The sequence below is a fragment of the Rhinopithecus bieti genome, unplaced genomic scaffold (genome assembly GCF_001698545.2).
Source record: "Rhinopithecus bieti isolate Rb0 unplaced genomic scaffold, ASM169854v2 scaffold_5273, whole genome shotgun sequence".
Classification (NCBI taxonomy): Eukaryota; Metazoa; Chordata; class Mammalia; order Primates; family Cercopithecidae; genus Rhinopithecus; species Rhinopithecus bieti.
In genome coordinates, this window is record NW_016805057.1 from 3,443,212 (window position 1) to 3,469,723 (window position 26,512).

At 40.8% G+C, this 26,512-nt stretch overlaps 1 protein-coding gene across 1 annotated transcript in view; it reads left to right on the forward strand.

Moving 5' to 3' along the window:
• Positions 1 to 26,512, forward strand: part of EPSTI1 (epithelial stromal interaction 1) — a 108,648-nt gene that overhangs the window by 23,466 nt on the left and 58,670 nt on the right. The window contains exons 4-6 of the mRNA XM_017871022.1: positions 2,528 to 2,601; positions 3,322 to 3,405; positions 13,373 to 13,446. Coding sequence (XP_017726511.1) covers positions 2,528 to 2,601; positions 3,322 to 3,405; positions 13,373 to 13,446 — 232 coding nt within the window. The remainder of the gene's footprint in view (positions 1 to 2,527; positions 2,602 to 3,321; positions 3,406 to 13,372; positions 13,447 to 26,512) is intronic.

Sequence of the window (26,512 nt, forward strand, 5' to 3'; positions counted from 1 at the left end):
AAGAACATGAGAACATAGGTAAAATCTAATTTGGAAATTATTTAATGAGAGGAAGTAATAGTAATATTATCATCATCCCACTGTATTTCATGAAACGGGCTAATCTCAAGTGCCTCCTTTGTGCATATGAGCAAGACTCGAAGGATACAATCAGAAAACAGCTTTACTATCTCCTAACGTGGCCCCTGAGATTGGCTATGTGAGACCAGTCTTTCCCAGGCTTTTTGGATGCTGTAAAAAATTAAAGCTTTTTGGTCTTTCTCAAACAGTAGAGTGACCTAGCTAATTCTAGGCCCAGAACAGTCTCATTTCAGTAATTAATGTTCAGCCTTAGGTACTGATCAAAATTCTGTTACTAATGGAGATGAGAGCTGCTGCCCTGCTCTAACCCAGGCCTGTTTCAGGTAGGAATCTAGCAAGTGGAACAGAGTGTGGCTGGACTTTTCTCTATTCACTGCTCTGTTCCCAGATTCTGACCTTTCTAGGGTTGAAGGGGGAAGTGGAGATAAGAGAGGTCGGAGTTCATAGTGCAGTGATCCTGGTTTCTTTGAGCCTAGGTTTACGCTGACTGCTCATTCTCCTTCTTGGGATTCTTTGAGTTTTTCAGCATCCTCCACTCTCTGCCACCCATCTCCCACCTGGATTTCCCTGATATGATTTCCTTTCCTGTCAGCAGGGCTTGGCCTCACTGTTGGCTCTTGGTAGACTCCTTTTAGAGTCTACCAAGACTCCTTTTAGAGTCTACCAATTACCAATGTTGGCCATTGTTCTTGACATGGCCCTCATAGGCAAGTCCCTTTATATGGCTTTATGTTGGCATTCTCTTTCATGAGAATAATATTAAAAGTACAGGAAATACTTGTGCATTCTTTCTTTTCATCAACTGTGAATACGGGCCATGTATAATGTAGCTACCTCTTCTTGAGGACTCATCTCAGTGGCCAACTGACAACAGCCTTTTATACCTTTAGGCTCTAACTGTTCTAGGCATGAATCCACTAGGACCCTCAGACTCTTAAAAATGCAGATTGAGGTCTCCAGCTGATTTTCATTAAACCTCTCCTGCTCATCTGATGTGAAGATTTCTCCTTCCTCAAAACACAGAAGAGAGGCAGAATGACATCTTTCCTCAGATTTCTGCTTCCCTTTGGCCTGACCAACCTCTTTTATAGGGTGAAGTTAGTTAAGGTTCCCCAAGGTAGGTTTCAGTTACCTCCTTGCAGATCCTGCTTTGAGGGGGCATTACCTTACTTTGGAATTTGAAGTGCTTGGCATCTATTGTCTTGAAGTCTTAGCAGAAAATGAGCAGGATTCTCATTTTGACTTCCTGTTATATGCATTATCTAGGGATAATCAGGTATGTGTGTGTGGGAGAGGCTTGGGGGTAGAAAAGAAAATTCTAGAATGTATTAAACTTTGAGTTTTGAACAAAACTTGTAAATACTTAAACATCTGACTTTCTCCATTTCTTCGAATTTTCAACTCCTCCTTTACTTCTCTACCCCTTACAATATTGGAATGGTTGCAGGAGATACTAAAAGTTGCTGTAACATTAGAGAAAAGCGTCAACATTCCTCACTGTCCCCCGTTCCCCACAATAGCAGTCAAAGGGCCAACACCAAACAGGCCTATCTTTTGGATCTCAGAAGAAAAGTCCCTATGGCATCTTTCTCAGTTCAATGATAAGATCTATAGTGAACACAAGTTGTTTTAATGCATCTTCTGTGAGAGTGAATCTTTCAGAGAGCTGACACTTTTAGTGACCAAAGCACCAGAGAATTATTTCAAAGGAATCTTTATAATACGTACACCAAGCTTGCATAAACACTGAGGATTCCCTAAACAGCAATTCTTAGATGATTGTCAAGCTGCCTCAAATTCTTTTAGGTTTAAGAGAGAGCAAGTAAATCATCTCACATCCACATTTTTATTTTGACTATATAAGGAAAGAACAATAAATAGTATGGATTGATGATCAGTTACTAAGTAGAATATTCCCATTGTATTTTTAGAAACTGGGTTATAAAGACTACATACTTGTCTAGTGGCAAGACCTCTGAGAGCTTCCTGAGCCTTGCTGCTTGAACATAAAGCAATAGAGTTACAAGAAGAAAAGCAATAGAAGCACCTTTGATCACCGTCTTTAGTAGGTTCAGGCATGGTCATATTCAAGCAGGAAGAATATTCTACAATTTCCAAGACAGGCACTATTTCTTCTATTTAGCACAGACCTTTAGGTATGGTTTCAATCCAAGTGAAAACTTTAATACCTACATGATTGGAAAACCTTAGTAAAGTGCTCTTTTGTTTTAAAACTATGGCCTCCTCTTTCTGTCCAGTTCTCTCTTCTCAGTGATTCTTCTTCTTTAAGGTCTTATTAGGAAAACTGGTTATGTTCTTATTTCCAAGAGCATGAGAATGTTAAGGAAACTCATGTTACAGATTTATTATGTATTAATTAGTCCTCGATGGCTGACATTTCAGCTTAATATTTATGTTTCACCTTTGTGGATTTTTTTTTCCTAAGGTGGAAGCCAGTCAGAAACTGAAGTCAGACAGAAACAACAACTCCAGCTGATGCAATCTAAATACCAGCAAAAGGTCAGAATTCATCTCTTTTAGTTTAATTTTGGTAAGGAATGTGAGTACCAGCTCTTTCAAGTAACCGTGAAATAACACGATAACTTTACCAAAAGCGTAAAACCTTCCAACCCACTGCAAACAGCAGCTTTCAAAGTCAAAGCTATCACGAAGTGAGAAGTGAAGAGATGGATACATTCAATTCTTACCCAAGCCCTTTGTCACTCAGTAAGACCCTCTATTAAGGGAATTATTTTTCTCGTTTAAGTTAACTATGTTTAACTATAGTTTAAAGTCTACTGTGTTTGGAATGTTTTGGTTCTAAGAATGTGGATTTGTTTACTGAATGCCAGTCATGGAAGTAGTATAAAAAAGATTTAAGATTCCCAGCGATTTTTACAATGAACACTGAGTTTTGTAATCAGGAAAAATTATTTTCCCTTTTCCCTCCCGAATACACACACACACACACACACACACAGACAGAGGGAGAGAGACAGGTAGATAAAGACAGAGACATTGAAAAAGAGACAGACCAAGGAAGAAACACAAAGAAATTCACGGGCAGAAGATGTAGCCTGGCCATTCTCTGTGATCTAAGTAGCTTGAAGTAACCTATAATCATGGTGAGGTATAGCACAAACAATACTGTAATTTGCCTTTCATCATAATTTTGTGTTCCAGAGTTCAGACTGAAAAATGGTAACTGTTTTCGTTCTCTGTAATTTTAATACAATTTAGCTAAAAAGAGAAGAATCTGTAAGAATCAAGAAGGAAGCTGAAGAAGCTGAACTCCAAAAAATGAAGGCAATTCAGAGAGAGAAGGTGAGGAGGAGGAGGATTAGTTCACATTTGCTGATCAACAATTATAGTTTCATTATAGAAGATTTTCATTACAGTAACTTTAAAATTTACCCATCTTTTCTCTCTCTCTGTTTCTATTCCCCACCCTTCTTTTCCTCATCCAATTTTTTCCCTTCCATTTTATCCTTCAAAGGAAGATTCATGCTTAGGTCTTGTGATTTTAGAGGGGGTACTCCCTTTATGGAGCATAGTCTGTATTTCAGGTAGAACAAAGACAGTCATTAAGTCATCACCAGGAACAGGGTGAAGAGGCTTACAGACCCTTAATAATTATTGCATTGCAACCTCGTGTCCTAAAGGTCATTTATTAGTTGTCATTTAATACCCATAACTGGCTGGCATGTGGGTCATTTACAGCTAATTTCTTCATGGGTTAATAGTGTACACTATTCATAAATGTGTGTGGTTGAAACTGTTTTCTTTCTTTCTTTTTTTGAGATGGGGTCTCACTCTGTTGCCTAGGCTGGAGTGCAGTGGTGTGATCACAGCTCACTGTAGCCTCAGTGTCCTGGGGTCAGGCAATCCTCCCACCTCAGCCTCCTGAGTAGCTGGGACTACAGGTTAATACCACTGTAGCTATTTTGTGTGTGTGTGTGTGTGTGTGTGTTTTGTAGAGACAGGGTTTCACCGTGTTGCCAAGGCTGGTCTCGAACTCTTGGGCTCAAGGGATCCACCTGCTTTGGCCTCCCAAAGTGCTGGGATTACAGGAATGAGCCACCATGCCTGGCCTAAACTGTTTTAACATTGTCTAAAAGTGGTGTTTTTTCTTTCCCTTTCCTAACATGATAACTGTAATTCTATTGGCATAAATTTGCCAGGATGTGAGAGATGGGGAGAGAGAGTTGATCTGTAGACCCTTCCCCTCGAAAATATGGCCCTTGAACAAGCAACATTGGCATCACCTGGGAGTTTGTTAAAAGAGCAGAATCTTTAGCCCTACCTCAGACCTACTGAATCAGAATCTGCATTTTAACAAGCTCCACAGGTAATTCTTGTGCACATAAAAGCTCAAGGAGCATTAATTTAAACGACCTTGCAAAAGAAGGAGTGACCCATCCTTGTTCTTCCACAGGTGTGATTTCTCTGGCTGATTGGCCTGCACTGCCACCATGATCCCAGCCTTCCCGGCTGTAGATAAATCTGTAGCTTTTCATGTTAAATGTGAGCCTAGTTAGTAGTTTGTGTCAGATAAGATAAGTGGACATTAGCCATCTAGAAACATCTTGTGATTTTAGAGGGGGTACGCCCTTTATGGAGCATAGTCTGTATTTCAGGTAGAACAAAGGTGAACAGGTAGAACATTGCCAGTGTAGAAATGGCTGAGGGAAGTGATAATGGCTGTGCTTATGGAGCACTTATTTTTTAAAATGCACAGCAAACACACACATGGACATCAGCCTGCAAACACACTGCCCTCCTCCCTAGGCAAATGGCTGCTGTCCAGAAAACTCTGAGCCAAGTAGAATCCAAGCAGCCTACTGTCGCCCAAGAGCCCCTAGCTTTGTCTCTGACTTTCCCCCCACTGGCCGCTGGTCCCCTTCTGTCCTTCATTTCCTTCTCTCCCAAAAGAAGTCAGGGGACATTGGGTCTCATTCTGATTGGTCATCATCTCTGTGTGCAGCATTTAGTGAGGGAAGAGTAGACTGGATTCCTTGCCGGCATTTGTGCATGTTCTTTAATCCTTCACAGTCAGAAAGGTGTGAAAGTCAACCAGCTCCTTAGTATTCAGTCATGTCAGGCGGGCCCATGAAGAGTTAATCCTATGGGTAAAAGGAGAAATTTGGAGACAGCACTGGTATACTTCAGTTGTGTTCAGTTCAGGAATGTAACTTGCATTCCCTAGACTAGAGTCTGTTACAGTATATATACTTCAAGTGATGTGCTGTAGCTTCCTTGTACTGGCTTGTACTGTGAGAATTGTGACATTTTCAGGATTTTTTGAGCTACTTGGCTTCATCATTGTCAGCTTAAAACCGACTGTGGTGGAAAATATTTACGATGTGGAAATCAGTAAATGCTACAGATTAATTTCCCCTCCTCCTCCTACCTGCTAGACCTGATTAAATGTTGACCAGCACACCACTGCTTAGCACTAAATGAAAAAGGTATTTTCTTACCCTCCTCTACCATCCACATTCTAAAGCCAAGTCTCAGAGGGCTAGGGAGAGCAAAGATTTGGGGAAATAGCTGGCCTATTGTGTGTTTGATATTTATTGATTTAAAAATAGATTATAATTCATGTAGTTGGCAGAATAATGCTCCACCCCAAGATGTCCACGTTCTATCCCTGGAACCTAGGAATATGTTTCCTTACATGGGTAAGGCGATTAAGTTCACAGGTGGAATTAGGGTTGCTAATCAACCGACTTTAAAATAGCGAGTGTATCCTGCAATATCCAGGTGCCCAATATAATCACAGGGGTCCTTAAAATTGGAAGAGGGAGATAGAGAAAGAAGAGATGATACCAGGAGAAAGATTCAGCCCACCACCGCTGGCTTTGAAGATGCAGGAAGGGGCCATTAGCCCAGGAATGTGGGTAGACTCTAGCAGCTGGAAAAGACCAGGAAACTGATTATTTTCCTTTGAGCCCCCAGAAGGAACACAGCCTTTCTGGCACCTTGATTTTAGCCCGTTGAGACCCATTTTGTACTTCTGACCTCCAGAGTTGTAAGATAACAAATTTATATTGTTTTAAGCTGTTAACTTTGTGATAATTTATTACAGCAGAAATAGGAAACTAATACTACTTATGTGGTTTTATAATGATGCATCGATTTCTTTTCCAAGAAATCTATAAAGCAGAGACAATGTCTCTAAGACATTAGAGCATTAGAGTAAAAAAGCAGTCTACCAGATGCAAGTGTTTTGCCACTAGTTCTTTCAGCATAAATAGACAGATTTTCCTAACTTCCCACAGCAAGCATTTTACCCATATTTAGTGCTATGGGAGTAAATCACATTTTCCCCCCATAATCACATGATAAATAATAATTTTATTTTCCCATACTTTCATGATACCCACAAACCTGAAATATGAAAATCTTCTAACTCCATTCTGAAGACTCTATTTCCTAGGTTCATCTTATTCTGCTTTTGATCTACATATGTTTGAGATAATATGCAGTATTATATAGTTTCCAAATACAGCCACCCTTTAGATATGGGAGATTGGTTGCTGCCTCCCCCACCCCCCTAACACAATGGATACCAAAATCCTATATAAAATGGAGTAGTATTTATAATAGCCTATGTACATTCTTCTGTATACTTTAAATCATCTCTAGATTATTTATAATACCTAATATGATATAAATGCTGTGTAAATAGTTGTTATACTGTATTGTTTAGGGAATAATCACAAGAAAATAGTGTTACATGTTCAGTATAGATGCAACCATCTAATACTCGTCCCCTGAATATTTTCCATCTGAAGTTGGTTGAGTCAGCAGATATGGAACTCATAGATAAGGAGGCCCAACTGTACTTCATTTGATTCGCCAACCTCTTGGTATCATAACCTCAGAGAATTCAGGAAACCAGCTAATGATCTGAGTGACTTGCAACACCTTTCCTTGCTCTTTCCAGTAAGCTATGGCTGCCAAAGTCATTTGAAGCACTGGAAGTCACGGTGTTTTATGCAGACACTGAGAAGCACAGTTAGTTTTAATGCTATATGGTGAAGTAGGAACTAACTGGTAGAAAATAAGTTCTGCATATTAGATGCAGAGATGCATACAGGTACATGTTAAGGAATTACACTTGTTGCTTTCTTATTTCTAGGAAGCAAGTAGTAAGGGCTACCATTTTAAGAACAATTTTAGGGGTAAACTCAACATTGAGGAAATTATTTCAATGTTGTTTATATAAACTGGGAAACATTTCCATTTCTGAAAACTTTCAGGGAACATCAGTGTTTCCAAGAAATGTGGTTCCTACATCATGCATTTCTTTGTAGATGAATTGGTGGAGGCATTAAACCTTTGGTCATTGAAATGTAATAGGATCTCACTAATTAACTCCATAATGTTGTAATGTTGATATCTCTGAAATAAAGATGTGGTACTAAGAGTGTAGGCTGATAGCTTCTCTGTGCTTCACTTACCTTATTTGTAAAGTGGGTATAATAATGTAATAATGAGACTGGCAGGACTAGAGGATGTAATATGTGCAAATCTTAGTACGATACCTAGCACTTGGTGAGCACTCAGTAAAGGTTCCCTAACCTAATTATAAATGTAAAGAAGTGCTTTAACACTATCTCATTGGAATCTATTATATCAGCCTCTTGGAAGGGAGGCACAGAGAGTATTATTATTTTTATGCATGAATTGGATGGGTTCAATTATTTCATTTCTACTAAACCCACATGAATGAGTTTGCTGGAGAGAAAAACGTATGTGACTTTTGTTTTTTCTTTTGCCACACCGCATTTCTGAGATTTCATCTCAGCTGGGTCTTTCACAATGCCCAATGCCCAGCATCTTTTTTTCTTTGCATTGTAACTGGGGACCAACCCCAATTACCAAGATTCTTGCTGGCTTTATATTCTTCTTCTTTTTTTTTTTTTTTTTTTTGAGACGGAGTTTGGCTCTGCCACCCAGGCTGGAGTGCAGTGGCCGGATCTCAGCTCACTGCAAGCTCCGCCTCCCGAGTTCACGCCATTCTCCTGCCTCAGCCTCCTGAGTAGCTGGGACTGTAGGTGCCCGCCACGTCGCCCGGCTAGTTTTTTTTTTTGTATTTTTAGTAGAGACAGGGTTTCACCATGTTAGCCAGGATGGTCTCGATCTCCTGACCTCGTGATCCGCCCGTCTCGGCCTCCCAAAGTGCTGGGATTACAGGCTTGAGCCACCGCGCCCGGCCTGAGCCACCGCGCCCGGCCTATATTCTTCTTATACTCTTCTTTCATTTGCAGCATGTGACCTTGTCTCTTACTTCATAGGAAATAAAGGTCACTGGCCTTAGGTATCTTTATTTTTCTCTTTTCTTACTCTCCCTTTGCTGCACATACCCCCATCCTATCTCAGGAGGCATCAGAAGGTCCCTTTCTTCATTGGTACCGTGGATTCTTCCACCTGTGTTCACCATGTCATCGTCCCTCCTATCTCCCTAGGGACCTTGCTTCTTCATCGGTTATGCTCCTTTCTCCTCTCACTTTCTGGTTTTGTTGTTTGTTTTGTTTTTGTTTTTATTTCTTAGGATTTAATCTTACTCAAATCTCTCACAGTAAAAACAAATTTTCTGTATTGTGGTCTGCTTTCAACTCCTCTGTCCCAAGCATTATGGTTCAAACTTCTTCAAAGACTCCTCTACCACATTTGGTTCCCAACTGTCACTCTCTGGACTGACTCTCTAACAATCACCTGAACCAAAGAATCTCTATTTAAAAAAAAAAAGTTCCCCAGGGGATACATGGCTCAGCTAGCTTGAGAATTTACCTTCTCTGATTCCTTTCCTTCTCCGATTCCTCATTTGTTGGTAGGCTGAGTTTGGCTTTTCTTTCTAATGCTTCTCTGGTTCTAATCTAACTAAGATCACCAATGGTGTTCTTAATTGAAAAATCCAGCTGGGTGGAGTGGTTCATGCCTGTAATCCCAGGACACTGGGAGGCCAAGAAGGAAGGATTGCTTGAGCCCAGGACTTTGAGACCAGCCTGGGCAACATGGTGAAACCCCAGCTCTTAAAAAGAAAGAAATAAAAGAACCCAGGAAAGATTCTTAAATTCCTCACTTATTTTTGCTTTGTGTAAAACTAAATATTAAGACTGGGTGCAGTGACTCATGCCTGCAATCCCAGCACTTTGGGAGGCCAAGGCAGGCCAATTACTTGATCCCAGGAGTTCAAGACCAGCCTGGGAAACATGGCGAGACCCCATCTCTACAAAAACACATATATTAGCCAGGTGTGGTGGTACGTACCTGTAATCCCAATTATTCAGGAGGCTGAGGCATAAGAATCACTTGAACCTGGGAGGCGGAGATTGCAGTGAGCCCAGATGGCACCACTGCACTGTAGCCTGGATGACAGAGCAAGACTCTGTCTCAAATAAATAAATACATAAATAAAATTAAAGTTTAATGTTAATGATTATAAGTACTCTGTCCTTCAAATTTCACCCTCCTGAACGTCCCTGGGATCCTTTTCTTCTCGTTTTTCCACTCTTGATGCTTACCGGATCCCATCCCTTGGTTTCCTCTGATACTGCTGGGCCTAGGCCCCCTCTCCTTAGGTGAAAAATTCCACATTTAAGGATTTAGTTATTGTTTGTGCTGATTTCTGCAGTCCATATCTTCAGGCCAGACCATATTTCTAAATTCCAGAACCATATATTTTACCGCATGCTTGATATTTCTCCCTAAATATTTCACAAGTATACCTCAAATCCAATAAATTCGAAATTGAACTCATAAGTTCATTCTGATGCTCTTAAAGGATAGTAATCTTAGACTCTTCCTCCTTTTCTTACTCATCCCATATCCATATCGGCATACTTCCTATTATTTCTGTCCCTTAAGTTTTTCTCAAGACTGTCCTTTCTTCTCTCTCCCCTATACCTGCTGACTTAACTTGGGGCTCATAATTTAAGGCCTAGATTACTGTGAGAATCACCCCAGGGGTTCTCGTGTGTCTGTGGCCCTTGCTGCAGTTTAACCTCCATGTTGTTATAAGAGTGAGCCACTTCCTTTCCTGCTTAATATAATGGCTTACTGTTGGGTTTCATTAAGTCCACACTCCTTTACTTAGCACATACGTTCCTATATAATTATTCCTTCTTACTTTCTCAACCTTATCTTCTACTCCTCTCTCCATACACATTGTTCAATTTATCCACGAGTTTCTTGGGTTTCCTTGAGCTGACATATTCTCTTGTGCCTTTGTACATTAAAAATGTAAGTTCTGGGAACGCCCCTTTCCTATCCTGGGTTACTACCAGCCCATGGTTGCCTTTGTGCAAATTAGAGACCAATTCTCCATTCAGGCAGTCAGTTCTGTGGGTGCTCAGACTTGTGATAGATAGTGTCTTTGTGAGACACACAAAAACATACCTCCTCTGTACTAAAGCAGCCACATGCTGCAGTACAAATCTTGGTGAGGTGAACAGTGGCTCTATCTTTCCTTTCCTACCCCCCTGCCACCTGCTGGGACCCCCTGGCCTGAACAACCCATATAATGGAGTGTAGTAACCCTGTTCCTACCTTCTCCTCCTCCTGAAACACTCTTGCTTAAGATTGGGTTGCATTTAGAGTTTCTATCTCTCATTAGATCCATGGTATTTATCCTTTTATTTAGTCATCAGCTTTTTGGGGAATATGAAGAAAGCTGTGAGTCCACTCTCCATAGAAGGAAGCACCCTCATAACATGCAGCTTACCTGAAGTTAGAAACCGTATTCCCAGTGTTATTCAACTTCTTGGCTCTTGTACTCAGGATGGAGTCTAACACTAAGTAGCCATTGAGTGACTGTGGAACTTTTGAAAGCATTTCCTGACAATCCACTTAAGTGCTTTTTCTACATTCTTACTATGTTATTTGCAAACTGCTCTCCCCTAACATATTTAGAACGCTGCCATCATTGCTTTCCCGTCTGTGTCCCCAGCGAGGCTGTAACGTTTTCCAGAATGGACACTGCTCTGTTCGTAGCTGTATTCCCAGCATCTAACATGGTACCAAGCATGTAACAGGCATTTGATATGAATAGGGATTGAATATAATTTTTCAACTACTCCAGAAATACTACTACTACTACTTTTTTCCCCCCCAAAATACTTCTCCATCAACTATTAACTTCTGAGGCGTGAACACACCTTTTTTTTTTTTTTTTTGAGATGGACTCTTGCTCTGTCACCCAGACTGGAGTGCAGTGGCACTGTCTCGGCTCACTGCAAGCTCCGCCACCTGGGTTCATGCCATTCTCCTGCCTCAGCCTCCTGAGTAGCTGGGACTACAGGCACCTCCTGAGTAGCTGGGACTACAGGCGCCCACCACCACACCCGGCTAGTTTTTTGTATTTTTACTAGAGACGGGGTTTCACCGTGTTAGCCAGGATGGTCTCGATCTCCTGACCTCATGATCCGCCCGCCTCGGCCTCCCAAAGTGCTGGGATTACAGGCGTGAGCCACCATGCCCGACCTTTTTTGTTTTTTGTTTTTTAAGATGAAGTTTTGCTCTTGTTGCCTAGGCTGGAGTGCAATGGCGTGATCTTGGCTCACTGCAACCTCCGTCTCCCCGGTTCAAGCGATTCTCCTACCTCAGCCTCCTGAGTAGCTTGGATTACGGGTGCCTGCCACTACGACTGGCTAATTTTTATATTTTTAGCAGAGATGAGGTTTCACCATGTTGGCCAGACTGGTCTCAAACTCCTGACCTCACGTGATCTGCCCACCTTGGCCTCCCAAATTGCTGGGATTATAGGCATGAGGCACTGTGCCCTGCCATAAGTAGACTTTTGTTGGATAAAATTTAGCTACTATGTGACTGTTTGTGAGTTGGAATCTATTAGTGAAAAGGTTAAAACCAGTGGTCTTAACTTCTGACCTCGCTGAAGGAATCCAGCCTTTTGTCTCTAGCTGTTTTTGTGGCTTTCTCACTGTTCTCTGAGTAGCTTTCTGAATACTGGTTTAATCAACACTTACTGCTTGTTTGCTGTCTTTCACTCTTTGAGATCCACCACAATCCCCCCAGTCCCCACCCTGGAGGGCAGGGAACTCATCACAATGGAACACTTTTGTGCCCATGAGTCAGGACTTTTTCCTAGACTAGAATCATGTTTATTTGGTTTTATAATTTTCCATTAGTTTGCCTCCTAGAATTCTGTGTTTCATTAATAATCCAGTTGCTTGCCCTTATAATTGATTCTCTTTGACTGTAGTAAATTTCCTTTAGTTTTTTTCTGAAACTGAAATCATCCATTTTGCCTTTCAAAATGGGACTAGTAATTAGTTTTAAGTGAATGAAGACTTTCATGGAAATGAACAATACAAGCAGTTTTTTCCTCTCTTTGAAAGATGGAACCAGACTTATGTTTGGGCTTGAAAGTGATGATTTCCATTATTCTCCTTTCACAGGTCCTCTTCTGGGCAAATCCAATTTTTTATTAAAGTAAACCCAGCTGCTTACTGTCTCTCTTGGATTCATTTAAAACTTCATGATCCTCCTGGATAGTAGAATGTGTTTCAACTCCCCATTAAATTTGTTGTCTAGGAATTTTACTTGTTTTTCATAGGTCATAGCAAGTTAAAAAATGACAGTGTGTCATGGTGAGCAAAAAGCAAACGTTCCTGGGTTATTTAAATTGGATTAAAATATGCCAGAGCCATGGTGACAGAAATATCAAATATGTAGCCCTTTGTCTCCAGGCTCTCCAAACAGCTAATTAAAAAAAAAAAAACTATATTCAAGTGGATGGCTTCTTTTATGACATGTGCTGTTCAGTCCTTCAACAGCTTTAAATATCTGATTCTAAGTCAGAAGGGAGTTGGGTTGTCTTATTGAAAATCTTTTCCTGAATACTTTAGTAGAATTTGAGTGTATATATAAATTTTGTATGAGCTATTTAACCATTTATTATAATTTTAATTTAACATACTTGGTATGGAAATTTCATGTTTTCATTAAAACATTTTGAAAGCACTGCTTAAAATATAAATGTTGCTATCATTTGAACTAAAGAATAAAAACGCAAAATACTGGTTCTGTGATTATACCAATCAAGTTGGGAGAGGGGAGCTATGGAAAGAACTTGGAGCTCCTGGCTTTCAGTCCAGTGCCGGTGGGTCTGACAGGGAATACCATCTTGGAGCCTCTGGCAGGATACTGTATTAGACTATCAAGGCCACTTGAACCTTAGGATTTTCGACCTTGGGTAACTTTAGTATCATGGCTCTGCTTAAAGCATCTTTAATAAGTTATGTTTTGATATTTGCAATTTCAGAGCAATAAACTGGAGGAGAAAAAAAGACTTCAAGAAAACCTTAGAAGAGAAGCATTTAGAGAACATCAACAATAGTAAGTTAATGTTTCCAGAACTTTGTGCCTTTATAGGCAGATTGTTCATACAGGTTTTAAATTCAGGTGATGGTAACTTGTCAAAACACCTGGTATTGGGTTATTGGCTGTTATATTAATTATGTAATTGAACTCTGTCACCGTGTAAGTAAGGTGGGAGTCATGTCTACTCACCACAGTATCCTTTAGTAGTCAATAACACTAAATTTGAGAAATTCTCCATCATAAATAACTTGGAAGACTTGATCCTTTGGTGATCCAAGGTACTTCTGCTTATGTTGACTTCCAGGATACCAATATAAGGAACAGGGTGTTTGCACTGAAGTGCCTAAGCAGAATCTAAACTGACCAGGGATTTATCTAATGGACTGAAGGCTATTATACACCTGCATTTTTTTCTAGACAAGAATTGAGAAATCATTTAGTAGTTATTGGCAAAACTCTCCACTGGTGGTCATACACCAAGGTAATTTGCAGTATGATTTGTGAACAACAGCAGCTAATAGATACAGGGCAACTACTACGTGCTTTATAACACAATCTACTTTGTTATGTAGGCTTTAAGGGTAAGCTCATGTCCTAACTCTTGGTAGCCAGGTTACCTGCACATTGATTAAAAAAACCCAAAGAATCCTATTTCTGGCCCTACGTTAATTCTAAATGTGGTAGAAATAGAACCAAGCAGATCTGGGTTCAAAGTACTAGCTCCCACTAAAATTCTTTGAATGTCAGCGTTTTGTTTTGTTTTGTTTTGTTTTTTTCTTAAATAGAGATCGTATCTATCTTATAGGCCATTTGCAAGAATTACATAAAATATGTAAATGACATAAAAGTGCCTATTACAGGCACTTGAAACGATCCTTCTTACAGAGGCCCTTGTTGAGTAGGCTCATATAACTTTTATTTTATGGAGGCTGTACATGAATTTCTGGTCCCACCAGAACCAGTAGTGGGCGCTCCACTTTCATATGAAATATTCACTGCCTGCCTCGCTCCATTGTTGTTCCTTGTTTGCAGAATTTAAGAGCACTCACATGTCGGGGTGAGCGTATTTGTGACATCCTCCAACATATTCCTTCTCTAAGCACAGTATCCTCTGATTTCTCATGCCACTAAAATTATCCTGCCTCTATCATAAGCAGCCCTTTCTTGCTTTAAGATTCAGAGGCAGGAATGGAAGAGAAGTTTCTCAACCCTCCGCTTGGTCCTTAGCAAGTTAGATACTGTGTTTCTGCTACCCAGGCCAGAAAATAGATGGGAGATGGGATTGGGTAGGATGAAAGTGTTGGTAAGTGATGTCATCCTCCTTAGCTAAAAGGAGCCTCGCTCTAATTTTCATCACAGAATCCTTAGCCTGTCTCTCTCTACTCTTCTTCTAAGGAAGGCGTTTGAGTGAGGAGCTAGTGGGAAGCTAAGGAGCTAAGCACCAGGAGAAACTGTCTGTCTTGCAGAGATATGGTGGGAGGGAGGCACTAGATGAAGGCTGTGAATTTATCATTGCCTCTCCTCTCATGGGTAGAGAATGAATGAGCATTTATTTCGAGACTCAGCCTGAAGAGTTGAGAGAGATTAGGAGCTAGACTGGTGGCTTTGTGTCCGAAGTTGGTTCCTTCCGGTGGGTTCTTGGACTCACTCACTTCAGAAATGAAGCCGCAGACCTTTGTGGTGAGTGTTACAGCTCTTAAAGGTGGCACAGACCCAGAGAGTGAGCAGCAGCAAGATTTATTGTGGAGAGCAGAAGAACAAAGCTTCCACAGTGTGGAAGGGGACCTAAGCAGGTTGCCACTGCTGGCTGGGGTGGCCAGTTTTTATTCCCTTATTTGTCCCTGCCCATGTCCTGCTGATTGGTCCGTTTTACAGAGTGCTGATTGGTGCATTTTACAAACCTCTAGCTAGCCACAGAGCACTGATTGGTGTGTTTTTACAGAGCACTGATTGGAGCATTTTACAAACCTCTAGCTAGCCACAGAGTGCTGATTGGTGTGTTTTACAGTCCTAGCTACAGAGTGCTGATTGGTGCATTTTATAATCCTCTTGTAAGACAGAAAATTTCTCCAAGTCCCCACCCGACCCAGAAGTTCAGCTGGCTTCACCTCTCAACTTTGGTAGCCTAGAGTCACAAATGAGAACAAATGTCATTGTCATATGGCATACTAGTTTTACATCAGAAGAGGGAAGATCTACTTAGCAGTGAGGGGCCTTGGGCACAGGACTACATAGTTGAATGGGTTCATTCTCTGGAGAGTTCTAGATATGGCAAAGTAAAGGATAAGAGATTCTTGAAGTTTTAAAAAACTTTAGAAGTTGTGCGTCCAACCTCCTTTCTTTTATAGTTCTAGCTTCTTGAGTCTTAGTAAAACAACTAAATACAGAAGATCAATCACCCTTTTTCTGTAAAGAAAAAAAAAAATTTGCCCTCAGCCACCCGGCCTACTATCAGTGGAGCTGAATTCAATTACACGCACATTTCGCTCTTGCTCTTTCTTCTGCTTGTTGTAAAAGTCCCAGTTAACCAGGAAAAAGAGAGGTTGGCTAAAAATGAGAAGGATCTCAAATTGATTTTTAAAGCCTATTGAGAAACACGGGAAGAGGTATGTGCGTGAGGTTCTTCTTTGAAAGAGTATTGTGTTTTGAATTACTTTTGAAATTAAAAGACCAATAGCTCATGAAATAAGCAGCAATTGTATAGTTAGAAATATAAAAGAGATTTAGAAAAGATGGATCCTCTATATGACAAGTCTTTGTCATACCTTCTTAGAATCAGTTTATGGTGGAAAAGAAAGTCTAGGAAAGTTCTTTGGATTTTTTTTTTTTTTTTTTTTTGAGACAGAGTCTTGCTCTGTTGCTCGGCCTGGAGTGCAATGGCTCAATCTCGGCTCACGGCAACCTCCGCCTCCCGGATTCAAGCGATTCTCCTGCCTTAGCCTCCCAAGTAGCTGGGATTACAGGCACATGCCACCACACCTGGTGAATTTTTGTATTTTTAGTAGAGACGGGGTTTCACCACGTTGGCCAGGGTAGTCTCAAACTCCTGACCTACAGTGATCCACTTGCCTTGGCCTCCCAAAGAGCTGGGATTACAAGTGTGAGCCACCACGCGTCCAGCCAGCTCTTTGGATTTTTAACATCACAAAGGTTTTGCCAGACCAACCAGACTGCCTACCCCCACCTCCCAAATTAGTTTCTCCTGAAACTGTCAAACGAAGGAACACAAAATAGAAACGTACATAAGAAATTCTTTCAAACCAGTCAGTACTTTGCTAGCTTCACCATGCTGCAATGTGTGATTCGCACAGCAGANTTTTTTGAGACAGAGTCTTGCTCTGTTGCTCGGCCTGGAGTGCAATGGCTCAATCTCGGCTCACGGCAACCTCCGCCTCCCGGATTCAAGCGATTCTCCTGCCTTAGCCTCCCAAGTAGCTGGGATTACAGGCACATGCCACCACACCTGGTGAATTTTGTATTTTAGTAGAGACGGGGTTTCACCACGTTGGCCAGGGTAGTCTCAAACTCCTGACCTACAGTGATCCACTTGCCTTGGCCTCCCAAAGAGCTGGGATTACAAGTGTGAGCCACCACGCGTCCAGCCAGCTCTTTGGATTTTAACATCACAAAGGTTTTGCCAGACCAACCAGACTGCCTACCCCACCTCCCAAATTAGTTTCTCCTGAAACTGTCAAACGAAGGAACACAAAATAGAAACGTACATAAGAAATTCTTTCAAACCAGTCAGTACTTTGCTAGCTTCACCATGCTGCAATGTGTGATTCGCACAGCAGACCAGAAATGGTATTGTTTTCTGTAGAGAGGGCAACCATGGACTTGAGCGGATTGTAAATCCAAGTTGCTGGAGAAAAAGCTCATGATAGCAACCTGGGGCACCACCATGAGAATCTTAATGTGCTCTTTCTTAACACCTTGTTCTTGACTTCGTTCATTTGCTTCTGATTATTTTTAGTGTTGTCAATTATTTAGCTAACAGGCAGAAAACTAGGCTTTTATTGACATCCAAAGGGACTCTCCTGAGTGTAATAATGAAGGCAGTTTATCGAATGCCTGTGAGGTTGCTTTCTAATTGTACGCATTAATCTGCCCGTGCAAGCTGGCTGAAAATACACAAGCAGATTGCACATGCAGATGGAGCACACAGGATGGTTTTTATGGAAAGACCTCTGGAATGTACTTTTGCAGTACTGTCTTTTCCCTAAAAATCAAATGACTGTGACTGTTTCAATGAGCGGCTGAGAGCAGAACAGATTAATGGTGCATTAAGTCTGCTACTCTGGCTGGGGACAGACTCCAATTTCACAATTTAGAATTAGTTTTAGGATTCTTGAGCCTGAAAACAGGGTAGAAATCGGCAGTTAGCCTTGGTCTAAGTTTCAAGGTTATTTTAGTCTCTGTAATTATTTACTACTTATAAAATTCATGTGTGATACCTTTGGGTGGACTTTTCTATTAGATAGAAGATGTGAAGTAACAGTTGATAAGCCTTTCTTAAAAAAAATCATAGGATTTTATGATTTAGATTCTTTAAAACATTGGGTAAAATAAATCTCAACATTTTAAATTTTAATTGGTAATTTGTTGTTGGTGGTGGTGGGGTGTAGTCATCTTTCCAATTGTGTTTTTTTGGATGAGTGTTAAGACAGGTTTAAATTTTGAGTCTATTTAACCAGCTAGGGTAGGAAAGTGAGTGAAGCAGGACAGATGCATTTTGTATGTGAGTATTAGGAAAAAGTGTTCTTTTAAGAATTTTCTAGAGATATAAGAATTGGCTACATTTTAAACATTAACAATTTAAAATTCATGTCTAATAACCACTTGATGACCAAAAAAGAAAGGTCTCTCTCTTCTTTTTTTTTTTTTTTTTTTTTGAGATGGAGTCTTATTCTGTTGCCCAGGCTGGAGTGCAGTGGCTCAATCTCAGCTCACTGCAACTTCTGCCTCCTGGGTTTAGGTGATTTCTCCCACCTCAGCCTCCCAAGTAGCTGGGGCTATAGGCATGTACTACAATGCCCAGCTAATGTTTTGTATTTTTAGTAGAGATGGGGTTTCACCATATTGGCCAGACTGGTCTTGAACTCCTGACCTCTTGTGATCCACCTGCCTCAGCCGCCCAAAGTGCTGGGATTACAGGCGTGAGCCATGTGCCTGGCTCAAAGCCTCTCTTTTCAACCCTTAAAAATATCAGATTCTCACTTATCTCTCCTTGATCTGGGAAAGACCTGGAAGGGGTAAGAGTGTCCCTATAGATGCAAATTTACCCCACAAAAGACAGCTTTACAGGGCCATTTCAAAATATGTCAAAGAAATATATTTTGGGGTATTTTTATTTCCTTCAGAGTCTGCTATCTGTCATGTGATGCTGTNAGTCTTATTCTGTTGCCCAGGCTGGAGTGCAGTGGCTCAATCTCAGCTCACTGCAACTTCTGCCTCCTGGGTTTAGGTGATTTCTCCCACCTCAGCCTCCCAAGTAGCTGGGGCTATAGGCATGTACTACAATGCCCAGCTAATGTTTTGTATTTTAGTAGAGATGGGGTTTCACCATATTGGCCAGACTGGTCTTGAACTCCTGACCTCTTGTGATCCACCTGCCTCAGCCGCCCAAAGTGCTGGGATTACAGGCGTGAGCCATGTGCCTGGCTCAAAGCCTCTCTTTTCAACCCTTAAAATATCAGATTCTCACTTATCTCTCCTTGATCTGGGAAAGACCTGGAAGGGGTAAGAGTGTCCCTATAGATGCAAATTTACCCCACAAAAGACAGCTTTACAGGGCCATTTCAAAATATGTCAAAGAAATATATTTTGGGGTATTTTTATTTCCTTCAGAGTCTGCTATCTGTCATGTGATGCTGTACCAGAGTCAGGCTGGAATTTGGTATCTTATTGCCACAACGAGTCTGTTAGGGCAGTCTCTGATGTCTATTTTAATGTACTGGTTAGTTGTGCCTAAACTCCAAAAGGGAGGGAGCATTTAGAATTTGCAATTTAGTTTCTCTTTTAGTTTTTCTTTCTGGAATTCACTTGGCTACACGGGGATCCAGTCAGTCTGTTGGGGGCGCTTGGGATTTTATTTTTGTTTACACATTAAATGTAACAGATTATATATTCATATGGTTTTAAACTACAAAGTGCTTTGTTCTTTTAATCAAATAAAGTAATAAGAAGCTGCTATGAGGCTGAGTGCTATGGCTCATGCCTGTAATCCCAACACTTTGGAAGGCCAACATGGGTGGATTACCTGAGGTCAGGAGTTCGAGACCAGCTTGGGCAACGTAGGGAGACCTCATCTCTACAAAAAACACAAAAATTTGCTGGGGGTGGTGGTGCATGCCTGTAGTCCCATCTTCTTGGGAAGCTGAGGTGGGAGGATCGCTTGAGGCCATGAATTTGAGGTTACAGTGAGCTATGATCATGCCATTGCACTCCAGCCTGAACAACAGAGCGAGACCTTGTCTCGCCGAAAAAAAAAAAAAAAAAAAAAAGCCACTCTGGAGTTCCTGCAGAGAGCTTGGTGAGAATCGGAGCATGGCCACTTCCCCCATGGCCCTCCCAGGAAAGCTGAGGTCCAAGGACAAGCGAACCTCTGCCCTGCAGGCACCTGGAGCCCTTGCCATGGCTGTGCACCAGCAGGGCCCAGGCCTTGATGCGGAGGAGGACCCCTCTCTCCACTCCACCTCTTTGACCTTCAGGCAGCCGCCTCTGGTCAGCCCAGACCCAGCTGGCTGCTGGGCCTCCTGGTCTAACCCTGCCTGGCCTAGACGAAGCCTTCAGGATGCAGCCCCTTTGGGTGGTGCTGGTGTGTAGGGTGGGAAGCCTGGCAGCTGTGGGAACACCTTGGAGAGCGCTGTGGGGTAAGGCCTGGAAGGCAGGTCTGCAGATGGACCTGACTCTGCCACCTCTGTAGGCCTAGAACCCTGCAGGACCGAGGCCTGGGGTGACCACTCTGTCCCAGTTGGGTGAGGCCTGCCTCATTCTTGATGACAAAAGACCAAGCAAGGCCTTAGTGGTCCAGAAGGTGAGCAGAGCCCTGACCGATGAAACTGCTAGAATCCACCAGGTGGGGTTGATCTCCTATCTACCATACCTTCATATCAGAAGAGAAACGGTAGGATGATAAGCCACATTTGGGCCAGTGGAAGGGCCCACTGGTCTTTGGAAAGATGTACTGGCCGTGTGTAGAAGACCTGTGTATGTAATAGGAAAAACTGCTCTCAACTGACCTCCCCAAACTTTTAAAAGAACACTTGCTACATCTAGCCCTTCTAGATGTAAAGAGGTTTTGCTAAATTATGATAAAAGAGTCATAAATCACACATCTTGCAAATGCTCACTTCTTAAAAAAATCATAGAAAATGTCTTCTGGAATGACTTTTTGAAATGGATTTGTGAGACCACCTCTGCAAGTGACATTGGGATGACATGTCCACATTTGTTCAGTGGGTAAGAGGACTTGGGGTGGAAGACCTGAGAAGGAGGAGGAGAAGGCTCCGTGCCAGAATGGTCATATTTAGGAGACATTTTCATATTTTAACCATTGCTTTGTGTGTATATTTTATTCCTCACTACTGTATACATGGTTGGCAATATTAAGTACATTTTTAAACTTTATTTTGGAAATGTTTGGGTTTTCTTCTAGATGTTCTGAAGTGCCTGATATGTGTTAAAAGTGCAGGTAGTAAAATAACACATTTTGTGAATATCTTTTGTTGATATTCATACGAAATGTTTTAGTGGGGACTGGCCAAACCGCCTCTTCAGTAATACAACATTGTGTTTCAGGGGAGGAGGGAGGAGGTGGAGGTGGAAAGAGCTCTGTGCCCATGTGCCCATAGTGAGGCAAGAGTAACCATTGTCCCTTATGTCTGTGAGTGTTGTTTTACTTGTCTGTGTTTATACTGTGTATAAAGCAGTGGTCCCCAACCTTTTTGGCCCAGTGAACTGGCTTTGTGGAAGGCAATTTTTCCATGAATGGGGCAAGGGGGATGGTTTTGGGATGATACTGTTCCACCTCAGATCATCAGGCATGCGTTTGGATTCTCATAAGGAGATGTAACCCAGATCCTTCACATGCGCAGTTCACAATAGGGTTTTTGCTCCTATGAGATTCTAATACCGCTGCTGTTCTGACAGGAGGTGGCACTCGGGTGGTACTGCCCCCTCACTGCTGCTGTGGGCCCATTTCCTAACAGGCCACAGACCAGTACCCATCTGGCCCGGGGTTTCGGAACCCCTGATATAAAGTACAACCAAGTCCTAATTTATAACATCTAGTCCTTCTAGATGTTAAAGAGGTTGCCTACGTATGACAAAAGTAGAGTTTGTAGACTAATATATTGTATAAATTTTGTTTTACGATTCCTAGGAAATACTGTCTTCGGAAAATTTGAGCATTATTGAGTTGATGGGGGAGGAAAGAGTTCTAGTCCAGAATGTTTATAGTTTGAAAGCATTTTCAAACTATAACTATCCTTATATGTGTGCAATTTATTCAAGACTACTATATATGTAGTAGACAAATTAACCCCTTATCTAAAATATTTAGGCTATCTAGATGTTTAGAAGTGCCAGTTAAATGTTAAATGTAGAAGTAGTAAAACATTGCTTTTAAATACATTTTGCTACAATGGATAGGAAATATCTTCTTCTGTAAGTGGAATTGGTAAATCATATCTGAGCAGTATACTACTATCCATACTTGTACAGTGTTTTAGGGCAGGTGGGAAGGAAGGAATTGCAAAAGGTAAAATGCTAGTGTTTATATTTGGATATTTTCAGCACCATTTTCTGTATGTTTAGTGCATTTAGTTTTGCTATGTGTATAGGGTATATAATGGACAAATGAGTCCTAATTTTGCAACATCTAAAGAGGTGCCAGTGCATGAGAAAGTACCTGGTAAAACCAGTACATTCCATATACTTTGTTTTGAGATTCATAGGAAAGCTTGTCTTCTATAAGTCACTTCTGGATATGAATTTGTTCAACCATCTCTAAACATTATACATGGCCTCTACTTGTCAACTGCATTGAAGGCAGAGGGAAGGAAGTAAGGAGGGAATGGTTCAAGGCCCAAATGGTCATATTTAGAGGATGCCTGAGATTCTAATCATTGTTATGTGTGTGCAATTTTATTCAACAGTGCCGTGTACATATTGGATAATTCTTATATGAAATATCTAGTCTTTCTGTATACTTAGAAGTGCATGGTATGTTTAAAAGTAGGACTACTAGAATAATGCTTTTTGTAAATAGCTTTTAAAAACAATTGGGAAATACTATCTTCAGAAGTGGAATTGTTAAACCACCTCTGTGAACAGTATATACTACTCTCAGTACTTGTTGGGTTGAGGGAGGTGGGAGGGAAGAAGTTGCAAAATGTGTTTTGCTTTGCTAGTACATACTAGAAAATTTCAGCTAATCCGTCGCCCTGCATGATATGTACATGTCATTTAACTTTGCTATACTTTATGTATTGTGTACATACTGGACAAATGGGTTCTTATTTCATATCTAGTCTCTACAGTGGAAAACTTAAGTCCTATTTAAAACAGCTAGTCATTCGAGATGTTTAAAAAGGCACAACACGTTCAAAGTAGAAGACAAAAGTAATATCCATTAGGTATTTTTTGTTGTTGTTATTTCACAGGAGTGGTTGCATTTGGGAACAGTGTCATTCAGCTTGGTGTTTTGCAGAGTGTGCTGACTGTTCATTGGATGGTGGCAGGTGCGGGGAGGAGCAAGTATGCTGAGAGAGGCTGTGAGTTAGATTCGTTCAGATTATCTAACCATTGTTCTACATGTGCATTTTAATTAACATTGGTGTGTATCAAAGGATAAACAAGTCCTCATGCTAAAAGTTTGTTAAAAGTAGAGGTAGTAAAATAATTCCTTTTCAAATGTCCTTTTGTTAGTTTTTAGGAAGTCCTGTCTTCTGGGAGTGACCTTTGTTAACCTGCCTTTTGGAGCTAGATGTCGTTCTGTACTTAGTCTCTAGAATGGTGGAAGAGGGTGAAAGAAAGGGCTTTTTGCTAGTATCTCCATATATAGAAGAATGTCTTGGATTATAACCATAGGTCTATATGTGCATTTTTAGTAAAGTGCCTGTGTTTATTGTGGACCGAGTTAATTATTTTGCAATATCTAAGCTTTATAGATGTCCTGAGGTAACAATGTGTGAAAAAAGTAGAGCTAGTGAATTAGCCAATTTGTACTTTTTTTTTTTTTGGGTTATAACTGATAAAAAAAAGATGCATGTTGGACATGGAATTGTTAAACCACTTCTGAGCAGTGTAGGACAGGGCTTGTTCTTTAAGTTGGCAGCAGAGGGGCAGAATGAAATAAAAAGGGAGAGATGCATGCAGATGTGTTCATATTTACGTTTTGATGCTAGCCATTGAGGTAGCTGTATCTCTTTTGGTCGTATTACAGGAATACATTAAGTAATTAAATAGAAACATACCTTCTTGCTAATATTTTAATGTAGATCTGATAATTTTCCTAGAAACATTATGCTTAATATACTCTGTTGCTTTATGTTTCATTTTAAATTGAGCGTTAAGGGAATGCTGTATTTTAATCGGCACGCTGCCAATACCTTTATCTAGAGGCCTGTGTCCATTTTTGTCTTCTATGAAAGTTTTGTCTCAAGAAAGATGTGATTACATTCTTTTTTCTTTATTGTCATTATTATACTTTAAGTTCTAGGGTACATGTGCACAATGTGCAGGTTTGTTACATATGTATACATATGCCATGTTGGTGTACTGCACCCATTAACTTGTCATTTACATTAGGTATAGCTCCTAATGCTATCCCTCCCCCCACCCCCACCCCACAACAGGCACTGGTGTGTGGTGTTTCCCACCCTGTGTCCAAGTGTTCTCGTTGTTCAACTCCTACCTGTGAGTGAGAACATGCGGTGTTTGGTTTTCTGTCCTTGCGATAGTTTGCTCAGAATGATGGTTTCATCCACGTCCCTACAAAGGACATGAACTCATCCTTTTTTATGGCTGCATAGTATTCCATGGTGTATATGTGCCACATTTTCTTAATCCAGTCTATCACTGATGGACATTTGGGTTAGTTCCAAGTCTTTGCTATTGTGAATAGTGCTGCAATAAACATACATGTGCATGTGTCTTTATAGCACCCTGATTTATAATCCTTTGTGTATATACCCAGTAATGGGATGGCTGGGTCAAATGGTATTTCTAGTTCTAGATCCTTGAGGAATCACCACACTGTCTTCCACAATGGTTGAACTAGTTTACAGTCCCACTAACTGTGTAAAAGTGTTCCTATTTCTCCACATCCTCGCCAGCACCTGTTGTTTCCTGATTTTTTAATGATTGCCATTCTAACTGCTGTGAGATGGTATCTCATTGTGGTTTTGATTTGCATTTCTCTGATGGCCGGTGATGATGAGCATTTTTTTCATGTGTCTTTGGCTGCATAAATGTCTTCTTTTGAGAAGTGTCTGTTCATATATTTTGCCTACTTTTTGTTGGGGTTGTTTCATTTTTTCTTATAAATTTATTTAAGTTCTTTGTAGATTCTGGATATCAGCTCTTTGTCAGATGGGTAGATTGCAAAAATTTTCTCCCATTCTGTAGGTTGCCTGTTCACTCTGATGGTAGTTTCTTTTTGCTCTACAGAAGCTCTTTAGTTTAATTAGATCCCATTTCTCAATTTTGGCTTTTGTTGCTGTTGCTTTCGGTGTTTTAGACATGAAGTCCTTGCCCATGCCTATGTCCTGAGTGGTATTGCCTAGGTTTTCTTCTAGGGCTTTTATAGTTTTGGGTCTGACATTTAAGTCTTTAATCCATCTTGAATTAAATTGGTATAAGGTGTAAGAAAGAGATCCAGTTTCAGCTTTCTACCTATGGCTAGCCAGTTTTCCCAGCACCATTTATTAAATAGGGAATCCTTTCCCCATTTCTTGTTTCTCTCAGGTTTGTCAAAGATCAGATGGTTGTAGATGTGTGGTATTATTTCTGAGGGCTCTCTTCTGTTCCATTGGTCTATATCTCTATTTTGGTACCAGTACTATGCTGTTTTGGTTACTGTAGCCTTGTAGTATAGTTTGAAGTCAGGTAGCATGATGCCTCCAGCTTTGTTTTTGTGGCTTAGGATTGTCTTGGCAATGTGGGCTCTTTTTTGGTTCCATATGAACTTTAAAGTAGTTTTTTCCAATTCTGTGAAGAAAGTCATTGGTATCTTGTTGGGGATGGTATTGAATCTATAAATTACCTTGGGCAGTATGGCCATTTTCATGATATTGATTCTTCCTATCCATGAGCATGGAATGTTCTTCCATTTGTTTGTGTCCTCTTTTATTTTGGTGAGCAGTGGTTTGTAGTTCCCCTTGAAGAGGTCCTTCACATCCCTTGTAAGTTGGATTCCTAGGTATTTTATTCTTTTTGAAGCAATTGTGAATGGGAGTTCATTCATGATTTGGCTCTCTGTTTGTCTGTTATTGGTGTATAGGAATGCTTGTGATTTTTGCATATTGAGTTTGTATCCTGAGACTTTGCTGAAGTTGCTTATCAGCTTAAGGAGATTTTGGGCTGAGATGATGGAGTTTTCTAAATACATAATCATATCATCTGCAAACAAGGGCAATTTGACTTTCTCTTTTCCTAATTGAATACCCTTTATTTCTTTCTCCTACCTGTTTGCCCTGGCCAGAACTTCCAACACTATGTTGAATAGGAGTGGTGAGAGCGGGCATGGGCATCCCTGTCTTGTGCCAATTTTCAAAGGGAATGCTTCCAGTTTTTGCCCATTCAGTATGATATTGGCTGTGGGTTTGTCATAAATAGCTCTTATTATTTTGAGATACATCCCATCGATACGTAATTTATTGAGAGTTTTTAGCATGAAGTGCTGTTGAATTTTGTTAAACGCCTTTTCTACGTCTATTGAGATAATCGTGTGGTTTTTGTCTTTGCTTCTGTTTATATGCTGGATTACATTTATTGCTTTGTGTATGTTGAACCAGCCTTGCATCCCAGGGATGAAGCCCACTTGATCATGGTGGATAAGCTTTTTGATGTGCTGCTG